At 42.1% G+C, this 25,172-nt stretch overlaps 1 protein-coding gene across 3 annotated transcripts in view; it reads left to right on the forward strand.

Moving 5' to 3' along the window:
- The window catches only part of CELSR1 (cadherin EGF LAG seven-pass G-type receptor 1), a 161,699-nt gene that overhangs the window by 113,245 nt on the left and 23,282 nt on the right, over positions 1-25,172 (forward strand). For all 3 annotated transcript variants that reach the window (XM_081023374.1, XM_081023373.1, XM_081023375.1), the window contains exons 6-24: positions 4,450-4,607; positions 5,287-5,450; positions 6,280-6,405; positions 8,186-8,352; positions 8,822-9,007; positions 10,016-10,129; positions 10,597-10,771; positions 11,832-11,973; positions 12,336-12,456; positions 13,278-13,461; positions 14,091-14,192; positions 15,199-15,293; positions 16,021-16,230; positions 16,805-16,988; positions 17,652-17,795; positions 18,564-18,765; positions 19,861-20,028; positions 22,816-22,942; positions 24,741-24,941. In XM_081023374.1, coding sequence (XP_080879500.1) covers positions 4,450-4,607; positions 5,287-5,450; positions 6,280-6,405; positions 8,186-8,352; positions 8,822-9,007; positions 10,016-10,129; positions 10,597-10,771; positions 11,832-11,973; positions 12,336-12,456; positions 13,278-13,461; positions 14,091-14,192; positions 15,199-15,293; positions 16,021-16,230; positions 16,805-16,988; positions 17,652-17,795; positions 18,564-18,765; positions 19,861-20,028; positions 22,816-22,942; positions 24,741-24,941 — 2,970 coding nt within the window. The remainder of the gene's footprint in view (positions 1-4,449; positions 4,608-5,286; positions 5,451-6,279; positions 6,406-8,185; positions 8,353-8,821; positions 9,008-10,015; positions 10,130-10,596; positions 10,772-11,831; positions 11,974-12,335; positions 12,457-13,277; positions 13,462-14,090; positions 14,193-15,198; positions 15,294-16,020; positions 16,231-16,804; positions 16,989-17,651; positions 17,796-18,563; positions 18,766-19,860; positions 20,029-22,815; positions 22,943-24,740; positions 24,942-25,172) is intronic.

The raw sequence follows: 25,172 nt of genomic DNA on the forward strand, positions 1-25,172 counted from the left end.
GGGAGAAAAGCAGTGACAAACCTAGACAGTGTCTTAAAAAGTAGAGACATCACCTTGCCAACAAAGGTCCATATATTAAAAGCTATGGTTTTCCCAGTAGTGATGTATGGAAGTGAAAGCTGCACCATAAAGAAGGCTGATCGCCGAAGAATGGATGCTTTTGAATTATGGTGCTGGAGGAGACTCTTGAGAGTCCCATGGACTACAAGAAGATCAAACCTCTCCATTCTTAAGGAAATCAGCCCTGAGTGCTCATTGGAAGGACAGATCGTGAAGCTGAGGCTCCAATACTTTGGCCACCTCATGAGAAGAGAAGACTCCCTGGAAAAGACCCTGATGTTGGGAAAGATGGAGGGCACAAGGAGAAGGGGACAACAGAGGACGAGATGGTTGGATAGTGTTCTCGAAGCTACCAGCATGAGTTTGACCAAACTGTGGGAGGCAGTGGAAGACAGGAGTGCCTGGCGTGCTCTGGTCCATGGGGTCACGAAGAGTCGGAAACGACTAAACAACAAAAATTGTATTGAGGCTTCCGTTTTCAGTTTTTCGGTTGTCGAACGTTTCAGAACAGTCTTCCAGAACAGATTACATTCGACAACCAAGGTTTGACTGTATATTAAAAAAAAAAGAAGGCAATTTAACCACTCATTCAACAGTTAGAATATCCATATATTTTGCACTCAGGCAGGAGTCGACCAGCCAACCCAAAATGTCTCAGATATGCAGCATGATGTGAGAGGGAAATGTCCTGCACTCTCCAGTTCATGGAGCTGAGGCTGGATATGGAAGTAGAAAACAAGCTGTTGTCCCCAACAGTTCAGAGCTGGAGCAGGAAGCAGAGTCCCGTTCTACCACCGTACCTGGTGTGTGAAGGGGAAACCAGGTTCTGCAGGGCAAAATGGACTCAAGGCTCCCTCTAAAACTGAAACCTTTGCCTCCTGTTCCAGCCCAAAGCTGGAATGGGAAGCAGAGGCACAGCAGATCAAGGTTTATCTAGCTGGGAGCTGCAGCAGAGAGCTGCAAGCTTATTACACCCCTTCCTTTGTTTTCACTCAGTGCAGTCAGAAGAGCCAAAACAAATCCTGTGGTTCAGCGAAACATTGACGCTGGAGAAGAGGTGATGTTCATTGTCTCTCCTCTTCAGCTCCAGGTATCTTTCTGCTCATGCCAGTCTCCAGAACCTGCTCCCACCCCCACTTTAGCAGGGAGAGGGCAGCGAGATAATCAAAACCTGCCCTTAGGCAGAGGCGAAACCAGGCTTTATTTCACCCGGGACAAAGACCCAGTTTGGCACGCGCGCGCGCACACGCGCACACACACACACACACACACACCATGTATGCAGTTGCATGCATACACGCACACACAGGCTGGGAGCCTCAATGGTGCCCCTCTGGAGGCTTCATCTGGGGCAAAAAAACCCAGCTAGCCTCCGCCTGCCCATAGCTATGGCACTGACTCAGGTATCTGTAACCTGTGTGGAAGGTAGTGTGAGAACTCACTTTCAGGGTACAGTGGTACCTCGGGTGATGTACTTAATTCGTTCCGGAGGTCTGTTCTTAACCTGAAATTGTTCTTAACCTGAAGCACCACTTGAGCTAATGGGGCCTCCCGCTGCCGCCGCGTCGCCAGAGCATGATTTCTGTTCTCATCCTGAAGCAAAGTTCTTACCCCGAGGTACTATTTCTGGGTTAGCGGAGCCTGTAACTTGTAGCATATGTAACCTGAAGCGTATGTAACCTGAGGTACCACTACTAATATGAAGGCACAGAACAGCACAATGTCCTAATGAATTAATACACAGGTAAAGAAAATTTTGCTCTAGGAACCATTTGTAGGAGAATAATTCTCTTTCTTTGCAGCGTCTCCCAGATTGTTTCAGGGACAGCCAAATAAGAAGCAATACAATGTGAGTTTGAATCAGGACTGGCTTCTGGCAAGAAGGAACGTGGTATCCCAGAACTCTAAAGGAGTAAAGGAAGAGCTAGAAAACAACAAGGGATAGTGTGGCAGTGGGAACTGATGAGCCCCTGGGCTAGGGGTATAAAACATGGGTAGCAACAGCAGCAGTGCTGGAATTAGACTTATTGTTGAGGTAGGTTGACATGAAATATGGTGGTTCTTGGGGAACCCAGATCCCAAGCTATGAAAGAAGTTTAATGTGTAATTGACATAAGGACATCAAACTGGGCTTGGAAGGAAACTTAGGCAAAACTGGCCAAACTAGTGAAGTATGTTTCTAGTAGCAAGCTGTACACTCAAAATCTTGGATGTTGTGTTTTGGACTGACTTTGAGCTATCTTCAAGAACCTCATCATATGCAACATATTACAGCAGCTTAAACAGGTTTCCAGAGACCACAACACCAGTTTCCAGAAAAGATTGCAGCCACCACAAGAGCCTAAGCTGATAGAAAGCACCCTATGCCAGCAAGGACACCTTCAGCTCAACTGAATATAAAAGAAACCCTCATTCTGTTTGCTCCAAAGTAGGAACACTGGTAAACTCTGCATTAAGATTGCGAGCATCGCAGACATAACTACTGTTTCATGTCTGAATGCCAACCTCTGTGAGGGGAAAACATCCTTTATATACCCGGTAGAACTTTGATGCTAGCTTTGGTGTTCATATGACAATATTAAGGTGAAATATGAAATTCCTCACATTTTTGGTGCTGACGTTGCACACGTTACTACATCTACTGCTCGCTGAATTTGGAAAATTTTGTCACAAACTGCAGATGAGGTTGTGGAACTGCTTGTAGCCTGTACTGCATGCGAGGCTGACATGATTGAACGGTCTGTCACCCGCCCGCCCGGCCTGCCTGCCACACATGCTCACAGTAATATCCTGTACTGCTCATAGATGTCAGGAAAAAGAATTGTTTTCTTCTTGACGTCTAGTTTCTATGTGCAGTTTTGTTTTGTTTTATGTGGACGAACTTTCCAGCAGTTGAGGCCCTCACCTGCAGTATGATTTGTTGCTGCGCAGGCATAGAGATTTATCTCATCTTCTGTTTGTGAGAACTAGGCCTTACTGTCACCTGATAGATGTCAAGCCCTTTGTGTGAAGAGCTGCCAAATGATGTGGTCACCGTAAACACAGGAGGAAATGGAAAACAATGGGATGGTCTGCTATCAGGAAACAGCTTTTGAGAAATTTCTGAAAAGTACAAATTCTGTGGTGATCCTTTCGGAGCGGCTTATCCCTAAATATGACAATTTTAGTCTTTTGCCTTTCGTCAGGATCATATACAACATTGATTATCTGTGCAATATGTTTACTTATTGTCAGGATTAAAATGAATTAGATTGTAATTCAAGCTGTACTTATTTTATTGCTCTGTATGCATTAATTATTGCAGCAGTAAATACTATTTCAGGTTCATATTAGCTAATGCCTGTTAATTTGAGTGACTCCAGTGTCTTCAACAGCAACAGGACTTTACATGCGAGATTATGAACAATATCCTGAAACTCTAGCACACCTGCTAGGCAATGAGTCCCGCTGACTATAGAATCATAGAATTGCAGAATTGGAAGAGACCCTGAGGGAATGCAGGAATAACCCAGTATATTAGGATTTACTTCTGGATAGACGTGGATATGATAGCACTTAAAATTCTCTTGCATTCTTAGCGGTGAGAGTAGAAGCCAGGCTTTACTAAAAGGGTTTTTCTAACATTCTCAGTCCCGTGGCGAATGTGATTTAAATATTTTGCTGTAGCTCCATGTACAGGAACCTGTGTCTCTCCATTCCACGACCAGATACTCTGCTGATCTGGAACTTGGCCAGTTGTGGGGATTCCTTGTTATCAATCATTTACTGAACATTTATAATAATGGTGCAGTAATACATTTCCTGCAGTTCCTGTTATGTCATTGAGCCTCAGTGGCATTTTCTCCCAAGGAAGCAAGCAAATTTGGGATTGGTAAACCAGTCGTTGAGATTATACTTCCTTTCTGTTGAACTGCCCCTCCTTGCCACCAGCAGTCGTCTTAACTTCTCTGTAGGGCTGACTATAGCAGTTTTACAGCAACATTGGTGAGCTCAAGAGACAACTTATTGGTAGACCCAATTGGGCTTTTTGGTTTGGGATATTGTCCACAATCAAGGAGACAGTAATTAAGAATTTTATTGGAAATCTTCCTCCTCTTCTCCCAAGCATAATTCCAGGCTGTTGGCTAGGAGATAGCTGTGAATTATATTCATTGGGTGGTGGGGGGAACAAATTTCATTTTTAAAACTGCTTAAACGTTTTTGCTTTGGCAGAGCTGTTTTGGAAAAAGTATCTGATTGCTTATGCTGGTCATTTTATCTCTCCCAAAAGCATTTGGGAAATTATTGCATTAATAACTTTTTCCCCTTGCATGAAATGTTTGCAGGTTTGCTGACAGTTCCTTTCTCACTGTTGTTGTTGTTGTTGTTGTTATCTCTTTGGTTCGGAAGCCCAACATAGGAAGATTAGGTATTCCTCATGGACCTTCAGGGGAGAAGGTGGCAGTCGTAACAGTGGATGATTGCGATACTACAGTCGCTGTTCGTTTCGGAAGTTTTATTGGAAACTACTCGTGTGCTGCTCAGGGAACGCAGACAGGCTCCAAAAAGTAAGATGCTTTAAAAAAATGTTACTGTTCACAAATGATATAAACCACTTATCTTGAAAGACCTTCTCCTTATCTCTTAGGTGTGCTTAAGATGGGTCACTGTCATATGCGAGTGCACTTTCAAATGTGACTGTGTTAAGAAAGAGTTTTTCCTGTTTAGGGAAGCTTTTAATGTTTAATAGGTTATTGTATTTTAGTGTTTTGTTGGAAGCCGCCCAGAGTGGCTGGGGAAACGCAGCCAGATGGGCGGGGTATAAATAATAAACAATAATAAATTATTATTATTATTATTATTATTATTATTATTATCATCATTTGTGTTGAACTCACTAGATGATTTCTTCTAAGTAAATTTGAGATTGGAGAGAATAATTATTTTAGATGCAGTCTCTCCTATTGGCTAGACAACTGTTGTTATCATGGTTTATTACATACCTAAAAAGCACTGCAGGGTATAAAATAATAGAATCTAAAAGAAAATACACAGGTGGGGGGACAGAACGTAGCCCTGCAGGTTTACAATCTAAAATTTCAATCCTTATCATGAGCAGCCTTGCAAGCCAAATTCAATATTGTGTGATTGACAGGTGGGTGGCCCCCGCCCACCACTCAAAAGCCATTGTGGGGGGATTTTCTGATACCTGATTTCTAAACGTCTTTGGATTTCTGATTTCTTAAGGTCTTTGGATCTAACTGGCCCTTTGCTCCTTGGAGGAGTTCCAAACTTGCCTGAAGATTTTCCTGTGCACAACAGACAGTTTGTTGGATGTATGAGGAACCTCTCCATTGACAGCAAGCCAATTGACATGGCCAGTTTTATAGCCAACAATGGCACTCTTGCAGGTATAAACTCGATATTGCAGGGACGAAAACAGAACAAATGTGGTTTTGTTTCATTGAGAAGTAATATCCCAGTAGGTGGGTGGGTAAGGGAGCATCAAGCAGCTAACCCACCCTCACTGCCCAGCCTTGGCATCAGGCCCCTCCCCTCCCCTATGCGCTGCCCCCTCCCTCTGCTTGCTGGTGAGTACCGGCACTTGTTGGATGATAACTTCTTTCATTCCTGACCATTGACTATGCTGGCCGGGACTGACGGGAACTGGAGTCCAACAATGTCTGAAGGGTCACATGTATCCCACTTACCCTGCAGAGTAAGTGACAAGAACTGGATTTCAACGACTTTTGTTGCAATACAGTTTCAGTAATCTGAGAAGGAAGAGTCTGTATCCTGGGTAGACCCCCTGCACTGAAAAGAAGGGGAGGTCATGTCATGCCGCGAATTATTTAATGCACTCGCTGATGGTGATATTGCATCTTTGAGTTCCTTAACTTCCAAGAGTCACAATCCAGACAAACTTTTGGGTGCCCGCAAGGGCTTGTGTGCAAGCTGCAGAGCTTCCAGCGGCAGTTTGCTTTCTGCGCAAATAAACTGCTTTTTAAAAACTCCCCAGAAGTTTCAAAATTGTCCAGCAGTGCTGCAGTTAGAGGTAAGGAAGCTGCACAGTATCTGCATAACTCATAGCAGCAGCCCCACCCCCTCCCCTGGATTACTGTGTATAGTTGCAGCCATTCAGAAAGCTAACAATGAGATTAATCGTAGCTTGTTATTAGCATGGGGGTCGGTAGAATGCTAAACAAGTGGAGGGCTAAACCGATTCTTTTGGAATGCCAGGCTGTTTAGCTCAGAAGAATTACTGCACCACCAACTGGTGTCAGAATGGAGGCACCTGTGTGAACAAATGGAATACCTACGCCTGTGAGTGTCCCCTGCAGTATGGAGGGAAGAACTGTGAGCAAGGTGAGCAATTCGTCCGTTTTCCCTTTAACATGTAAGACATCCATAATATATGAACAAATATGAATTGCTCCAGGGCAGCTTCTGGGCCCTCAGCCTTGTATTTTGGCCCATTAGGTGCTTTCGTAGAATCATAGCATCCATGACAGGTGGACAGCCAACCTCTGCTTAAAAACCTCCGAGATAGGAGAGTCCACAAATGCATAAAAGAGGGTGGGTAGTGTGTGTGGTTCTGTTATATTGTCCTAGTATAAGCAAATCTGTGTACAACCACACCTTTTTTTCAAACTTAGGAAAAAGGATCTAGAGCTTTGTTGCAATAATCTTTTTTTTAAAAAAAGAACATTAAACCACAGGTTTCCTCCTGTAAAACTAATGAACTCAAAAATACATTTTGATGGCGTGTTAATATCTAATCACGATTTGAGTCAGAACCTATTTGATTCATGTTAAGTAGCAGGTTATTAGTCCCCTTTTGCGTTACGTTCCCATAAAATGCACTTGGAGCAGAGACATAGCTCTGTATTCCTGTGTAAACCAATTTTCCTGCCAAAAAAAAAAAAATCTCCTTAGAAAAACATTAGATCCATTTTATTGCCGGGAGGCCCCCAGATCAATTACTTATTTCCCGTAATGTATCTGTGGGGAGAAATATGCATAAGGGGAAATAAGTAATGTCAATAAAAGGGAACTCTTAGCAATTTATGACCAAGGTGAAGCAAACATTGGAAGTGTGTGGGGGGACAGACGATGGCTGCTGAATATCAAATGCTTTGGAGAACCACGTGTATTTATAAGAGGGCTGTCAAATATATAGGCCCTGGGATGTTCATGACACACCAACCATGTGTTTTAGTCTACCAGGTCTTTTATAAAAAAACACACACACCTTTTTGAGGCTCACCTGGGGCCATGAAAATGAAGTTTATTAACCATCTGGTAGGCCTTGATACATAAGATGGCATGTCTACTATAGCCTAGAGAGTAGAACTTGACAGACCCATATTGCTGTTGAAAATCTGAACCATAAAATTCAAGCTGGGTTTAGTTACCTTGTGTTTATAAAGTTGATATTAGAAATGATGCTTTTTTTTTACACATATAGCTGAGCTCAGCATGCCTGTTATGCAGTGAACGAATCTATTCTGCGACAAGCTTGCTGTAGGGTTTGTTGCTTCAGACTGGCGAAAGCTTTTAAACATTTATGTGGATTTAAGGACAATATACAGATCAGCTGCTCAGAAAGGGTTGCAATCTATATACTTCCATACAAGCACCTGCTGTATCTGCTCTTTCTTAGTTGATATTGATTTCCACTGGTAGTTGATGCATTGTGTTTCTCCAAACTGAGGGAAGTGTTGGCTATCATGGCACATACATTTAAAGCCCCATGATAGATCACTGGTTTCTTGGAAGCCATAATTCAACATGTGAAGACCATTAGTTCGCCATCTTTAAAGTGTAGACACTGATTCTTTGCCAGAGCTGAACCACTTGAGTACTGCAACTTGCCCTTAATTTACTCAAAAAAGCCCACTTTGTGTGCTTCCAGGCAAATATCCGCTAGCATGTCTATCCACATCCCACTTTCCATGGAAGAGTTGTCCTGAGCACAGTCTCAGCCAGCCACACTTAGGAGTGCCATGCTTTGATTTATGCCAGTGCAACTGAGAATGTCATGAAAAATAATTATGTGGTGTGTGTGTGTGTCCCCCACTCCAATTCAAAACTTTCAATGAAAATTCTGCCTTTTGTTTTGTTTTCTTTTTATCCAATGTTGCAGTAATGCCTTTCCCTCAACGCTTCACCGGAGAAAGCATCATCATCTGGAGTGATCTTGATATCACTATTTCTGTGCCATGGTACATTGGTCTCATGTTTAGAACGCGCAAGGTTAATGGCATGTTGATGCAAGCAAATGCAGGGGTCTCATCCAAGATCAACATTCAGGTAGATTGGTTCAACACAGCACCAAACTTAAATATGTATACTTAGTCATAAAGCACAGTCCAATACATGTTTGCTCAGAAGCAGCTCCAACAGCGTCTAGTGAGGCTTATTCCCTAATATGTTTACTCCAGATAGCAGTTTATGTTCATAAGTCTAGAACAAACAGGTAGGAGAAATTAAATGCTACAGCACTGATCAATCCATTTGCCATAAACAGACGTTTCTGATAGAAAATAATAGATTGCATTCAAATGGAAGGCAGACTATTGATACAAATATTTCTCAATATATATTTAAAAACAAATAATAGGATAGTCCGGAATGTGCAACCTTTGGTTTGCTGCAGACTTTACAGCCCAGGTGAACGTGCAAACTATGCAGACTGCAGGTATCGTTACTAGTACATGACAAGGGATTGAAATAGAACCCATTTTTTCCAGCAATGAACCAAAGTTAATGTTTTCAACAGATACTGAACAAATATGTGGTATTTGAAGTCTACGATGGGCTGAACCAGGTGGCTAGTTTGCGGATGACTCAGTCCCGAATCAGTGATGGCGAGTGGCATCATGTGCTAATAGAACTGAAGAGTGCAAAAGATGGCAAAGACATCAAGTACCTGGCTGTTGTATCCTTGGATTATGGGATGTATCAGGTGAGGTGGCATCAGTAACCTTTCAGCATAAACATGAGACCAGAATGAGCAACTGTTAGTAATACAATATGGCGGCATAACTGTGAACTATACCAAGGCCAAGTTGTTCTACCTTAGGTCTGTAATGGGTTCAAGAACCTGTCTTTCCATCATTGCCCCCTTCCTTGCCCCACTTCTCATTCCCCATATCTTTCTCCTCACACCCAACCTCACAAAGCCTATGATAGCAATGTCTCACACCAAATGTAACTCACCTGCAAATAGGACTGCATGAACTGAAAACTGAGATGTTATATGTACAGTCATACCTTGGATCCCGAACGCCTTGCGAGTCAAACAGTTTGGCTCCCAAACACTGCAAACCCGGAAGTGAGTGTTCCAGTTTGTGAACATTCTTTGGAACCAAACATCCGATGTAGCTTACGCTTCTTCCGATTGGCTGCAGGAGCTTCCTGTAGCCAATTGGAAGCCGCACCTTGGTTTCTGAACGTTTTGGAAGTTGAATGGACTTCCGGAATGGATTCCGTTCGACTTCTGAAGTACCACTGTACCTTTGTTATCCATGAAAATCTTTCAATAAAAATAATTTTCAAACGAACCCATTTTCCGCCAATCGTGCATGAAGGATAACATGGTCTCTGTAGTTATAATAAGCGAGATTTTGCAACTTTTCCAAAACCCACATATCACACATCGGAGCCCATAAGAAATTTTTAGCGCCAAATGATTTTTATCCCTTCCTGGCTGCAGAACACACACACACAGAGAGAGAGAGAGAGAGAGAGAGAGAGAGAGAGAAAGACTGACTGAACTGGCTGTCCTGTAGTTGAATTGACGGAGAAAAAGGCATTTTACCTCTTGGAAATGCTTCCTTGTTGAAGCAGAACACAAACAGCTTCCATTACCTCTTTAAGTTTATTGTTGATTACGTCCCCTATATCAGTGAAATATTGTAACCGAGAATGTATAAAGAAGTGGCAATCTCCTTTGCTGTGTTCTTCATTTCAGAGCACTGTACAGATTGGAAATCAGCTGCCTGGACTTAAAATGAAAAGCATTATTGTAGGAGGCGTCTCTGGAGATCAAGTCTCTGTTCAGCAAGGCTTCTATGGTTGTCTCCAGGTGAGAGCTGAAATAAGTAACGAGGGGATGTTTACCCATGAGAAGCATTCTCATCTCCTCTGAGAATGGGCCAGTTTGGGGTAGAGGGCAGAAAGGGGTGGTATTCATTTGTTTATCTGCATCTCTTTTAAACACTGAACACTTAGTTGACTTAATTATGAGGACAATGGGCATAAGTCCCATTTAAATTAATGAGACTTTAAGCACATAACTGTGTCCGCAGATCCGTTTGATTTTAATTAAGCATATTGTGTCAGGGTGGCATCCAGTGGTTTGTTGGTTATGATTGCTTTTAACACCAGCTTTTAAGAAGTATGGTTTCCGGTTCATTAGCTCTCCATGACTGATCTGGAATTATTTTTTTTAGGGGGAGAGGCATACTGTTCTGCCGTTTTTAACACTGCATGTTAAAGCTGGGGCACTAGTTGGATGTTACCATTGTTTATGTTCCTTCACTCCTTTTTCAGGGAGTGAGAATGGGGGAAACGTCCACAAATGTAGCGACTTTGAACATGAAGCAGGCAATCAAGATTAATGTCAAGGAAGGCTGTGAAGTGGACAATCCCTGTGATTCTAACCCTTGTCCCCAGCACAGCTATTGTAGCGATGACTGGGACAGCTATTCATGTGTCTGTGATCCAGGTAATAATGGCTTCAAGCACACTATTCATAGTAACGAGACCCTGGGGGGATTATAGAATTCTGTGGTTATGAAAGTTCTTAAAGAACTTGGCAACAGTTGCAGAAATTCATGCTCATAATCCCATAAAAATCAAGAATAGCAAGCACCCATCATAGTTGTGGATGGTACCCTGTTGCTCTCCATTATCTTCGTGAACTCACTTTGAATGCCTTCTCTTGGAGGAGAATAGCATCCCACCCGAAATGCAAATTCTTCTGCAACGTCATTTTTTAAAAAGCTGCATTTTAAAGGACCTATTAAATGTCCATTTGTTTTAGTTTGCAGAATTTTGAAAGGTTTCTCCTTGCTGCAGAACGGGATTTTCTCAAGAAAAATGAAAGATTGACACGAGCTTGAAAATAATCAGAGAGTTAAATATGTGATGGAAAAGCAAAACAGAATTTAATTTGTTTCAATTGGTTTCAATTTTCAAAATGTTTTAGTATCCTCCCTGTCTTTATGCAAGCCAGTTTCTTTCAAAATGGGTTTGACTTTGAAGTTCAAACTACATAACTGAATCTGAGCCAAGGTGTGCTTACTTCAGAAATAAGGCTGCATTCCACACCATTTTTGCACTGGGCTAGGTGGGACATTAGACTAGGCAGAGGTGTTCCTCTGCCCTCAACCTGCAGAATGATGTTGAGTTAATGCACGTTTACTTCAGAGGTAAGACTGCAACCTAAACTGTCTTGCACTGGGGTGTGTATGTGCTGAACTGGGCAAAAGGGTTCCTCTGCCCAACCCTATATTTTTAATTAATGCCTTAAGCAAAAAAAGGAAAAAAAATGTGTGTGTAGGCGGAAATTGCTCCTAAATATGATCCCAACTTTTTAGAAAAGTATAACTTTACTGTGCTGTTAACAGTAATCTCTCTAGACAGTGTATTGCAGGAGGAGATAAATTTCCTGATAACCAAAGAGGTGCTATTAGCGCATAAGAATAAAATAGATTGCTTTCCTGAGATGCACAGGTCATAAATTACAAAGCAGTTGCTATATGTCTATAACCTTGTCTCCTCAGGGTACTTTGGGACAGAATGTGTTGACGTGTGCAGCCTGAACCCATGTGAGCATGTCTCTACCTGTGTCCATAAGCCAAGCTCTTCTCATGGATACACCTGTGAATGTGGGCAAAGCTATTATGGGCAATATTGTGAAAGCAAGTAAGCAAATGACACTGGCCAATTCTTAGCCTTCCTTTCCTACTCCATCCCCCTCCCTCAAATCCCTTGTATTTGTATAAAGAAATGAGGAGGAGCTTCCTTATTCAAAACAGAATTTTCCTTTATTCTTTTTATCATGTAGAAAATGTGCAAAAGGTGCATATTTGTAACAAATTCCACATCAAGTGCTATATAACGAGTGCCACCATAATTTTTATTCAATAATCATTTTTTTCACCCACCTTCCCTCCCATTTTCTGTAACTTGACAAACTATGCCTCAATGGTTTCAGTAGACGAGATCTTTTAGTTTTTTGTAGCTCCAAAGCTGAACATTAAATATATTTTCTACCTTCTTTGTAGAATTGATTTGCCTTGTCCTAGAGGTTGGTGGGGAAATCCCATTTGCGGGCCATGTAACTGTGAGATCAGTAAGGGATTTGATCCTGACTGCAATAAGACTAATGGAATATGTCGGTGTAAGGTAAGCAAAAGATTGCTCACTTCATTGGAACTAACGTTCAAGCTAAAGCATAACAAATAACTGCAATTCAAAATGAAGCAGTTGTGTTGATGTTATCTATCATTTCTGCAAGCCTTCTATATTGCTTTCCATGAACCTGACTTCAGTAGCTACATTTCAAGAAGGAGAAGAAGAAAAACATTTGGCCAACCTGAGAATTGGCCAAATGAACTTGTATAGGGTTATATTTTTGTTTGGGCTGGCTGTGACAAGCTGCAGACACCTACTTTCAGTCGGCAAAAAACTGAGCACCTTCTGCACATTATTAATTAAGAGTATGCAGAATCAGCTTCGAAGAATTTCTCCAGTTGGGTCTCTCACAAGCTCTTTTGCATATACATGCATACACATGCTTCAACTAGTCACAACTTCTTGCCACGTGTATATAATTTGTGGAAGTAAAAACATGTAGTTACTTCAGAAATGTTGTTCACTTCGAACACGTTTCTGCCTCCAATACACACATAGAAAGGGAATATTTCATTTAAAAGGAATGAAACATGCAGAGTACTTGACAGCCCTTGTTTTGTCCAAAGCTGTTAAGTAGTCATTCACACTCGAGGGCAAACTGTGGTTCAGAAGTGCATCTCTGTATTTTGAAACCAACCTTCTCAGGTCCAGATTGTTTGGCAAGTTTTCTCCGCTCAACTTTAAGCATCCTTTTACCAAGGATGAATGTTCCTTTACCTGAGATAATCTTTAAATCGCATTGAAGTGTGAATTCTACCCATTGCTCATATCCTTGATTTGCAAGCACCTCTCAAGCCTCTCTCTTTTTCCAGGCAAACCATTACAGACCACAGAGCAGCGACCGCTGTTACCCGTGTGACTGTTTCCCTTCTGGTTCCCACACTCGCACCTGTGACCTAGAAACAGGGCAGTGTCCCTGTAAGCCAGGAGTGATTGGGCGACAGTGCAATCGTTGTGATAATCCCTTTGCTGAAGTTACTGTTCATGGCTGTGAAGGTACCTATACATACTTCAACACCAGACCATTTTAGATTTAATTTTAATCCCGACTCTTAAAATCCCTTTTCATCTTCGCATCTTTTTGTTGTTTTGATTTGTTTCACATGCATTTTCATTCTTGCTATGTTTTCCTCTTATGTAAAGCACCCTATAATTATTTTTTTAATTGAAGGGCAATAGAAAGATTTCTGTAATAAATAAAATAAATTGTTAAACGGAATTTCAGAGAAAAGAGAATCGTGGCAGTGGGCAAATTTAATGTAAACAGAATATTCCAAATACTTGTGACTGCCTTTCCAACGGAGGCTTTTTCTGCAGAACAAATTGCCCGCTGCTTTGTTCAGATCTCCTTCTACATCTCTTGTAGAAACTTCTTAGATGAGCTTGCTAGTTTAAGCATGTACAAACCTTACAGCATCTTATGAGAAGCTGCTTTATCCTTTGCTTCTACTGAAAGTGACGATTGACATGTTTTATGAATACCCTCTCCTCCTTTCAAAGTCCAGAATAGAACTAAGAATGTCTAAATGTTTGTCCTCAGCGAAGCAGAATCCCTTCTGTTATAACTTAAGTGCTATTATATTATCAGAAAAAGAAATGTTTTCTTTCCCTTCCACCTTACATAGTGGTTTACAATGGATGCCCCAAAGCATTTGAAGCTGGCATATGGTGGCCACAGACCAAATTTGGGCTGCCTGCTGCAGTGCCCTGTCCCAAGGGATCAACAGGTAAGTACTGCCGCTAACATGTTGAAAGTGTTATCATAGCATCAGGGGGTGGGCGAGTTAGATGTTAAAACTTTGTTGTACACACAGAGAGTAATGTATTATTAGAGCCTGAAGACAAGAAACTGCATAGCATAGACAGAAAGTTTAATCAACATAAAACTATTAAGAATACCTTTTTAAAAAAAAAATAACACAATGGGAGGTAGAACGTTAAAAATCATGAAATGGTTGTAATATGGCAGGCATGTCCAACAGGTAGATCGTGATCCACTGGTAGATCACTGGACGTCTGCAGTAGATCACTGGTAGATCATTGGCTTCCCCCAAAGAAGCTGAACAACTGTGGCTCCCCTAAAAAAAGCTCAACATTTTACCTCCTCCCTGAAAAAGCTCAACAACTTTGACCCGAACCCCAAAAAAGGGGGTAGATCACTCCCAGTTTTTAACTCTGTGAGTAGATTGCAGTTTCTTGGGAGTTGGCCACCCCTGCAATATGGGAAAAGAAAAAACATTTTTACTGAAAATATAGCTGATACATTGTCTTTCATTCTGCAATATCACCACATGTTTTCCATTGTGATGTGTATGTAATTTAAATGGTAAATAATGGACAGACAACCCCCTGGTCACTGATAGAGAATTATGCCTTAGAACACCTGTAATATTTCTAACAGTTCCTGATACCCAAGTTTTTATTCTAGACACCCTTGATCTGTGCTGCTGGTAGGAGTTGGATTCAGTGGAAGTGTCACTCCACCAGGTTCTGTTGATGGAGTTTCCACCAGCAGAGGCCAGTCCTCTGCTGGATGTTTGGATACAGGGCAGGCCTGGCTGTGGATCTGCTAGACCTGCCCCTCTGTGTCACTGCCCATTCTGCCTTCTAAGTTACAATAAATACTCTTCTTTAAGATAACCCAGAGCTAAACATTTATAGTTTTCTTATCAATTAAATGTGGCATATGGCCATCAACCATTGTCTCTGTCACAAACACATTTTCTTTTTAAGGAAATGCTGTTCGTCACTGTAACAGCGAGAAAGGCTGGCTCCCTCCCGAACTTTTCAACTGTACTACCCTTGCCTTTGTGGATCTGAAAATCATGGTAAGTACAGGGTGCTTTGGAAGAACCGAATGTCTGCTGACTTGTGCATTGTGTTGTAGTCATAGTTGCCCTTTAATATCGCTGGAAATCGTTGCCGAGTAACTGCTATGCCCACAGGGTGAGAACTGCACATTCCTACATGGGATTACAGGTGTGTCACAAAGAGAGAGAAAACCCAATTCTTTACCTATGACTGTTACTCCCTTTAGAGTTCTCTGAGCGTTCACGTGTCCTGCCTGCTGCTACTGCTACAGAAACTTTTAGCGCTCTTATTCAAACTGGAACCAAGCAGGAAGTGCCTTTTCTCTGCCACACAGAATATGCTCAGAGCATTAATTATGTAAACCGGGAAGGAACACTAGTATTTCCTCTGATGGAGTTTAAGCTTTTGATTGTTGGGTTGTGTATGTGCAAATTCTGTATCTGAGATTGGGCAGAGGCCACCAAGAGCTGGTTCACACGGTCTTTCAGTGTTTAGGCAGGCAGTACACATAGTGGAACACAGGAATAAGTGTTGGGCTCATAAGTATCCTCTTACATGTATACAGATGTGCACCCACAAACACACACATATACCTGATCACGTGACAGTCCAGGAGTCAGTTTCTCACTGCGCTGCATGTAGATCTACACACTTGGGGAATCAGCATCCCATTAAACCCTTTGACATGGAAGAGAGGTGCAGTTTGCTTGCTAAGTTGGAGCCTTTGTTGTTTTGGGTCTTCAGAATGAAAAGCTTATCCGTAACGAGACCAACATGGACGGCGACAAGTCAGTGCACATAGCCAAAGTGCTCCAGAATGCCACCAACCACACGGGCTCCTTCTATGGGAATGACATTCGGACCGCCTACCAGATGATGCTCAGGGTGCTGCGGTATGAAAGCGAGCAGCAGGGGTTTGATCTAGCTGCAACGAGGGATGTGGATTTCAATGAGGTAAGAAATGCTGAACCGATACTGAGAAAACTTGGGCTGCGCCACTTTAGCTCCAGAAATAGCGCAGATGTGTTCCATACCACAGTCCTACCCACGTCCTGCAAGGAAAGATCACAAAGTTGGCTGCGGAAACTGCACAGCATACGGTGATCCTTTAAGTGTTTCTGAAGAGTGAGACTTTGCGAAGGCTTTGAGTAGGATGTACTGGATGCATGCATTGTCTAGTCCCCAAAATAACTGCCGTGCGGAAAAGTCACAGAACAGACAAATCTCTTGTAAATGCATTTCACTTGAAAACAAATGCAGATAGCTATTTCCCTATTTTATAGAGCCTGGGTTTTTATGTTATTTTTCTATTGTTACTTTTATAAATCTTGATCATGTGAAATACTTAAAATAAAACAGCCTCAGTACCCCCCCCCCCAAAAAATCTTTAAGCAAGACTACAGCAGGACGTGTCTGCATTGTTTCATTTGCATGTTTACCTGTAGCAACAATATTGGTCATTTTTGGGGGGACAGGAAGTATTGTTCTTCCATTTTGTGTGCAACATTTCCCCCTTTCTTTCTCCTAGAACATCATAAAAGCAGGTAGTGCTCTACTGGACCCTCGTGCCAAAGAGCACTGGGAACACATCCAGAGGACAGAGGGGGGCGCAGCACACTTGCTGAAACACTACGAGGAATATTTCAGTAACGTAGCCAAGAACATGAAAAAAACCTACATGAAACCTTTCATAACTGTTACCACAAACATGAGTAAGTAGCTGTCGTTCTTGATCAGATATGACTTCCTAATGCTTCAGGCCTAGGTCTGCAATGTTTATTTGATTCATTGGCTAGATTAATTAATTTTAAAAAGGCTTTGGGTCTGGGGAGGTCAGGAGAAGCCCCAGAACAATGTGAGTGGGAGATTGTTCCATCAGGCAAACAGAAATGTTTGCACTGGCAGAGCAATCTCCTTGAAGGCAACACTGTATTGGGAATTTTTTTAATGTCTAATGTCTTACAATTTTTTATGTGCTGTAAGCCGCCCAGATGGATGGGGTATTATTATGATTATGATTATGATTATTATTATTATTACTATTACTGAATTCCTCCCATTGAATTCAGTGGGTTGCATTCAACTAAGTTCTACTCAGAGTAGAACCAGTGAAATAAATGTATATTAACTAATGGGTTTACTCTGAGTAGGACTAGCATAGAATAAGGCACTGCAGCCTTAGTCATTTATCTTAATGCCAAGGCTTATATTATTAAGATTGTGTGAATGATGTACAATAATAGATCCAGATTTCTTCTCAACATCCATGTAGTTTACAAAGCTAATAAAGCCTCACATTTACTAAAACACCACTGGATGTTTGACTTGTATGTGGCAGAAATATGTATTACGGCAAGCTCTTTTTATCTGTTTAGTTATTGCTGTTGACATCTTTGAAAAGTCTAATTTTACGGGAGCTAAAGTACCACGGTTTGATGCGATTAAAGAAGATTATCCTAGAGATTTGGAATCGTCTGTTTTGTTTCCTGATACTTTGTTCAGAGCTTCCGATAGAAAAGGTAGGATGCTTATTCTACAGGCGTTTGGAAACCTGTAATGTGAATTCTCAGATCAGCTATGAGACAAAGGCAGTTGGATCCAGGTGTTGTTGTTGTTGTTGAATTTGTATACAGCCCTTCATCCATAGGTGACAGTTCACAAGGAAAAAATACAGCCTTTTAAATGTGTCTGTGGGAAGGAGGGGCGTTGTTTTGCTGTTTGGTTTTACTTACTTTTATGTTTTTATCCTGTATTTTACTTTGTGAACTGCCCTGAGATCTTACGATGAAGGGCAGTATATAAATCTAATAAATAAGTAACACAAAAATCAACACACATAATAAAAAACAAGAACAAAACAAAACAAAACAACACCTCACAACAAAAATCCTCCCCGGGGAGAGGCCCAGTGAAGTAAACAGGATTTAAGCTAGCCAATGGATCTACTTCAAACATGACTAGGTCTGGATACAACCCAATATGGGGTTGGAGAATGGGTAATGTTCACTCAACAAACAGAAGAAGCAGTTTCCCCCTACCTGTCCATTAACTGAGTACCGCCATGTCCATTTGTACCAACTCACGCCAGGTTTGGCTCAGCATAAGGCCATTTTCTCGATATGAAAAACTGAAGGGGGGGGACTCCAGTCATGTTTTCTTTTTATGTAAATTACAATATTCATAAGGCAAAAATAAATGGGTCCTTTTAAAATCACTTCATATTTAGCAAGCTCAGAATTAGGTCTTTAAAGCATGATAGTAAAATTTGGCATTGGTTTTCTCTTCAGCCATTCCTACGATGAAGCCTTCAAACCTTAGATTGCCTTCTAAAATAGAAGATGAGCTTTTGAAGAACAAAAATGTGCTTGCAAAAAGAAAACGTCGGCATCCAGAGGACACTGCGCAGCATGCGGTTGCTATCGTGATTGTATATCGAACCCTGGGGCAGTTTCTGCCTGAGAGCTATGATCCTGACCGAAGGAGCCTGAGGTAAAACTGAGCTTCATTCATTTGCTTTGGGTAGCATTTGTCTATTGTGTTCTGGAATGGGAAGGCCTTGCTACCTGAGAGCAATCATGTGTTGCGATTTTAATACTAGATGTCTTCAAAACTTACAGGTTGTAGCTAACAAAGTTAATTCTCAGAGTAGACCCACTGAAATTAATAGACTCAAGTTATTCCTGACCATTATTTTAGCAGGTTTACTCTGAGTGGGACCAATATTGACCACAACTCTATTCATCTACAAGGCTGCCTCTGTTGTTCTAAATCATAATCTAATTAATCTATGTTAAAAGAGATATCATTTTGGTAAGAAGCTGTTAAATTTCTTAGGGTAAATTCACACATGCTTGTACATCACCTGATTTCTAATGACTCATTGTCTCGCAGTAGAATATGTGCCCTGACTCCATTTAAAAATATTGTGTTTCAGGTTATGTCGGGTTATTATTCTATCTGCGGTTTCTGATTTATGATGGCTCAGTAACATGCATAAGCTATCACTTGATTCTTGCAGTCATCACATGATAAGCATACATGTGATAAGCATACACAGCGGGTGGCACTGTGGTCTAAAGCACTGAGCCTCTTGGGCTTGCCGATCAGAAGGTCGGCGGTTTGAATCCCCACTATGGGGTGAGCTCCCATTGCTCTGTCCCAGCTCCTGCCAACCTAGCAGTTCAAAAACATGCCAGTGCAAGTAGATAAATAGGTGCCGCTATGGCAGATAGGTAAACAGCGTTTCTGTGCACTCTGGTTTCTGTCACGGTGTCCTGTTGCGGCAGAAGTGGTTTAGTCCTGCTGGCCACATGACCTGGAAAGCTGTCTGTGGACAAACGCCAGATCCCTCGGCCTGAAAGCGAGATGAGCGCCACAACCCCATAGTCGCCTTTGACTGGACTTAACCATCCAGTGGTCCTTTACCTTTTACCTTTACACATTTGAACTACCCCTTCAAACTTTTTCCTGACACCACACCCATCTAAATTCAGTGGAAAGCTATCATCTGAAACTGGGCAAAATACTATAGCTTTGTTTTCACATCTGTAATGGTATGTTTTTCCCCTGGTTGTTTTTTTCCAGATTACCCAATCGGCCCATCATAAACACCCCAATAACCAGTGCAATAATTTACAGAGATGGGGAATCTTTACCAAATCTTCTGGACAGCCCCATTATGATTGATCATGCATTGCTGGAAACAGAGGAGAGAACAAAACCGGTCTGTGTGTTCTGGAACCACTCAACTGCGTATGTTTCACAATCTGTATTATTTTGGAAAGTTGCTATTGCATGTGGACATGTTAATGTTAATGGGTCTTCTTCATACAGCTAGTCTGAGAAAGAAGTCAGTGACAATCTTGCGTGCTGCCACTTTCTATCAGGAAGGGTAAATCTTAGAGCAGTGTTTAGCCCTGGTGCTGAGCGAGAGAGGGAGAGAGGAGGTTTTTCATGCCCCATTACATTTCTGCTCAAAGTCCAGACAGAGCATTTGGCTAAAATAAAGGCAGGCTGCTTAGTAGGAGGAAATGTGTGTGTCATCTTGTAACAAGTATCATGTGAGTCTAAAGGGAGCACACGAAGAGACAGCGTGCACACTGTCCAAGTGAAGAAGATGCAAGTTGGCCCAAAGGCAGTCCTGCAAGTCTTTATCGTAACTTGCTGTTGCTCTCATTAGTTATCTTCATTGGTTGTAATGAAAAAAATCGAAAATACATGCCTGTGGGCAGAAATGTGGTGGATTCTGTGAGACCTCTGACCTCTCTATATTTCATCTTCCAAACCCATATTATGGGTGGGATTGTAGTTTATTCTAAGGATTTCCTTGCAAGAAAAAAAAAGGGAGCTTGCATAAAATACCTATGTCTGCGATATATGTTGTGCTCATGCAGCCCAACATAGGGTTGTTCGGCTGGAGCTCCCATGTCAGCAAGGGCCTTCCTACGTGTAATTTTAATTGCATGACTTGTAGCCAAACCAGGGGCTTTAAAAATGTAAGGGGTATGTGTGTGATTTCCATGCTGACCGCAGCTTGCAGGGAACTTCCCTCTCTCTCTCTCTCCAGCCACTGTCCCAATGGAAATCCGCTTCCGGCTTGCAATTTGCAATCCAATTGGTGCCAATGGCAGCTTTTTCCCATTGCTAATTGCACCTGGAAGACAGGTGAATACCATTGGGATCACAGCTGTGGAGGGAACGGGGCGTGGTCCCGTACTTGCTGTAGTGGTGATGGAAATCATGGGGCTCATACCTAAGACCGTTTTTAAATATCCCTTGATTTGGCTATAAGCCGAGTCATATGTCGTGTGCAGCTAAGGTTTCCTGTCCATATATTTTTACATCTAACTAAGGGGGAGTCATATGTCACCTACATCTTTGCTAACTGTGACAGGATCATAGGAAGCTGCCTTATACTGGGTCCATCAAGGTCCATCAGTATTGTCTCCATGGACTGGTAGCAGCTCTGCAGGGTTTCAGACTGGGGACATTCCCAGTGCTCCTTCCAGATGCCAGAGACGGAACCTGAGCCTTCTGCCTGCAGTGCCAATGCTCTGCAGCTCACATGGGTGTAAATTTTAGACTCCTGGTGGGCAGTTAGTTTTCTTGGAAGCCCACATTGAGTGTGAAGTAAAGGATGGAGAATCAAGGTGCCAACTCGCATCTCTCTCGGTTGTGTGCTGGCAGGTCTGTTACCAGAAACACAATTCCCATCACAGCCTTCCGGTTCTCCACTTGATGGACAAATTTGGCAGCTAAGCGGCACTCCTTCTGGGGCCAAATTTAGTTTTGATTTCATCAGTTTCTGATCTTGACTTTAGACAGTCTCTTACCAGCCTGGGAACAAGAGCAGCAGCAACTATACATTTGATAAGAGGGCTATTAAGTTCAGTAGGAACTTGATAATTTCAACAGAAGAAATTTGAGCACATGCTTTGCTCTCCAGATGCAGTCAGTGAGACCTAAAGTGCCCACTTTTTTCTGGATCATGCCCTTTATTCCTGTATGCTAAGATTACAGCTATTACCGCCTCTGCAAAAAAAATGCCATACATCAAAATGGCATATTGAAAGCATGGGAAACGCAGGCTCTTTCACTAGCTATACACTTATGCAATCAATAGAAGAGCATAAAAATATACACATATCAAATAAAGAAAGAGACATATAATAATGAGTTTTACTACAGTGTGTTAACCAAGAGAAGATTCAATACTATTTGAAGATCAAAGAGACAGCTAAGCCTAATAAAGTAGTAAGAATGGGTTACGTAGTTTATTTAGGCCACCTGCATATAATTTGGACATTTGTCATGTTGAGGCAAGGTTTAAAGAAGCAGCAATCTTTCTATTTTAAGCATCTGCTTCTTGTGCTTCCCTAACCGCCCAGAGTGGCAGGGGCAACCCAGTCACATGGGCAAGGTATACATAATAAATCATTATTATTACAGTGGTGCCTCGCAAGACGAAAATAATTCGTTCCGCGAGTCTTTTCGTCTTGCGATGTTTTTCGTCTTGCGAAGCACGGTCCGTCGCAACTGCGCCTCTTCAAGCGGCTTTTTAAAAAAAGCGCAAGACGTTTTCGTCTTGCGAAGCAAGCCCATAGGGAAATTCGTCTAGCGAAGCAACGCAAAACCGAAAAACCCTTTCGTCTAGCGAGTTTTTCGTCTTGCGAGGCATTCGTCTTGCGGGGCACCACTGTATTTACTGCTGCTGCTGCTGCTGCTGCTGCTGCTGCTGCTGCTACTACTACTACCTGTTTTTGCCTTATGGAGCTATCATGGTAGAACACATGGCTGCCCTTCTTGGGAAGACATGGAGAGCACCAAATTTATGCAGGTTATTCCTGTCTGTATTTCCTCACAAAGTTCTGTGCATGGAAATTGGCAGAACAGATGCATTGCTACTTAATAGTCGGCGAGTGAAGGAGAGACGGCCATTTAAGGAAAATAGCAATTCGTCATTGAAATAGTTTCATCTGCCAGCCAGTCATACAAATGTCATTGGATCTTGGTTTTTTTGCTTCATTTCCCATTGATTAGAATTGGAGAAACCGGGGGCTGGTCCTCAAAGGGATGTGAGCTGTTCTCTAGAAGCCAGAGCCGAATTGTTTGCCAGTGCAACCATATGACCAGTTTTGCTGTCCTAATGGATATTTCAAAACGTGAAGTAAGTGCAGTTTCGTGGGGATTTTTTTGGTTTGTTAAAGTTATGAAATTAAGCAGGTTTGAGTAGACCTCCATCAGTGTTTTGTGTTTATCTTGAAAGGCAAATCAGCAGTGTATCAGAACGGCGTGCCTTGACACTAATTCCTGTTACAGTTAGTTTGCTTGTTTTTACTAATTTATTTTGCTTGCTACCATCTTACACTGTAGATTTCTCTGAAACAAGTTACATCACCACTACATTCCTGTTGAATGTGTTCATCTCCATCACATTCCCTGAAGGCCCATACAAGGCGGCAGGATGGCTAATTATATACAGAACTAGTACCCGGAATTTCCATCCCTTAATATCAGTTTTTTCACCCTTCCAATTTCCAAGTTGCTCTGCAGCTTTAATTCACCCTAAGCTTGAGACGGGAGCTGCTGTGACTCCCATTTTACAGATGGGGAGGCTCCGCAGTAAACCTTCTGGGAGCTGACATTATTCCTTCCTGATACAACCAACTGAACAAAAATGGCCATTGAATAGACAGCCATAAAAACTGGGCAGGAAACCTTGGCTTCCCAAATATAAACAGAGTTGTGCCTGGGCACCATTACCCTGCACTTCAGTCCATGCTTGCCCATTTTAAGTCATTGGATATCTTGATGGAGGGAAGTCACAGGCCCTGCACCTGGCTCAATAATCAACTTGTCAGGATTGAGAGTTGCTTCGGAAGTTACCCATATGTTTCCAAATGCAGAGAAGAATGACATTGCCCTGTCACTAACCCGTGATCAAGGAGAAGACAGTAAGCTGCAGGGTGGTGCGGATGTAGGCCATTCCTTACTAAGGATCCCTGGCAATAAGCCCTGCTTATTGCCTTCCTAGCCAAGATGGTTGCTCAGGTCTCTGCAGGCCAGTTTATATACACTCACGTTTATATGCACACACCGCTCTGTAGTTTTCTGTAAGTGACTGTGTCCCCTAGAGCCAATTGTTGGTCGTGTTCTGGCAAGGCAAAATTGTGTTCTTATCTCCAAAACTGTGAGGGCTAGAAACATTGAAATAAGGAAGCCAGAAAGTCTCATAATTCAGGCCACAGAGTCTGCACAAAATTCTGATTATAGGCAAGGTTAGCTGTAGCTGAGTGAATCTGCACTGTAACTGTAAATAGTATAGTATTCAGTGCATGGAATTACCCCTGCCTCTTGAAAGATTGTATCTTCATAAAGGCTCACAAAAGGATTACTTGAGTTTACTAATCTAGAGGATGGTCTTTCCTATTGGATATAAAGTTGAACCTCTGTTCTTGAACGTTTCCATTGACTAACGTTTCGGAACCCGAATGCCAAAATCCCGGAAGTAAATGCTTCCGTTTTCGAACATGCCTTGGAAGTCAAACAGCTTCCGCTGCTTGTTTTTCAATTTTCTCAATTGAATTTGCCAACAGCCCTTTGCACCTCGGTTGTTGAACATTTTGGAAGTCAAACTGTCTTCCAGAACGGATTATGTTTGACAACCGAGGTTCCACTGTACTTCAGGAAGCTATAAATTTGGAGGGAAAAAATCGTAAAAACTTGCTTGGTGGTTTGAAACTAATTTAATTGTGGTTTTCTTTTTATTACTAAGAAAAACCATCAAGTGAGTTGAAGGTACCTGACATTTTTTAAAGGCATTTTTATCACTCTTTGGAGTCACTACAGTTCCTGCTTCCTTACACTATGTGATTGGGTGTGTGTGAAATTAACTCAAGTAACATTTTTTCTATATAGCACTTAGAAAGGGCATGTAGCAAAAATGATTCTTCTTAACTCCACAGAACGGCGAGGCACTTCCCCTGAAGATTATCACTTACACAACCGTCTCCATCTCACTGGTAGCTTTGCTGCTCACCTTTGTCCTCCTTGTGCTGATCCGAACCCTGCGCTCCAACCTGCACAGCATCCACAAAAACCTGGTGGCTGCCCTCTTCTTCTCAGAGTTAGTCTTCCTGATAGGAATCAACCAGACAGAAAATCCGGTAAGAGTTAATTTCAATGCCTTTCGCATGCTAGCTTTTAACAGGGCACCAAACGAAACAGAAGCAATGCTTGATGCTGAGGCTGCGCTGGCCCCAATCCACATTCAATTTAGCACCGTTTGGGACAAGCAGAAGCTTGGCAGATGGTTTGGCTTTAAGCAGGAACCCTACCCTGTTCCTGTGACAAACGTAGGCAGACACAGAACTGCTAACAGATTGTTAAGCGGGCGC

The sequence above is a fragment of the Podarcis pityusensis genome (assembly GCF_964106645.2).
Source record: "Podarcis pityusensis genome assembly, chromosome: 10".
NCBI classification, from domain to species: domain Eukaryota; kingdom Metazoa; phylum Chordata; class Lepidosauria; order Squamata; family Lacertidae; genus Podarcis; species Podarcis pityusensis.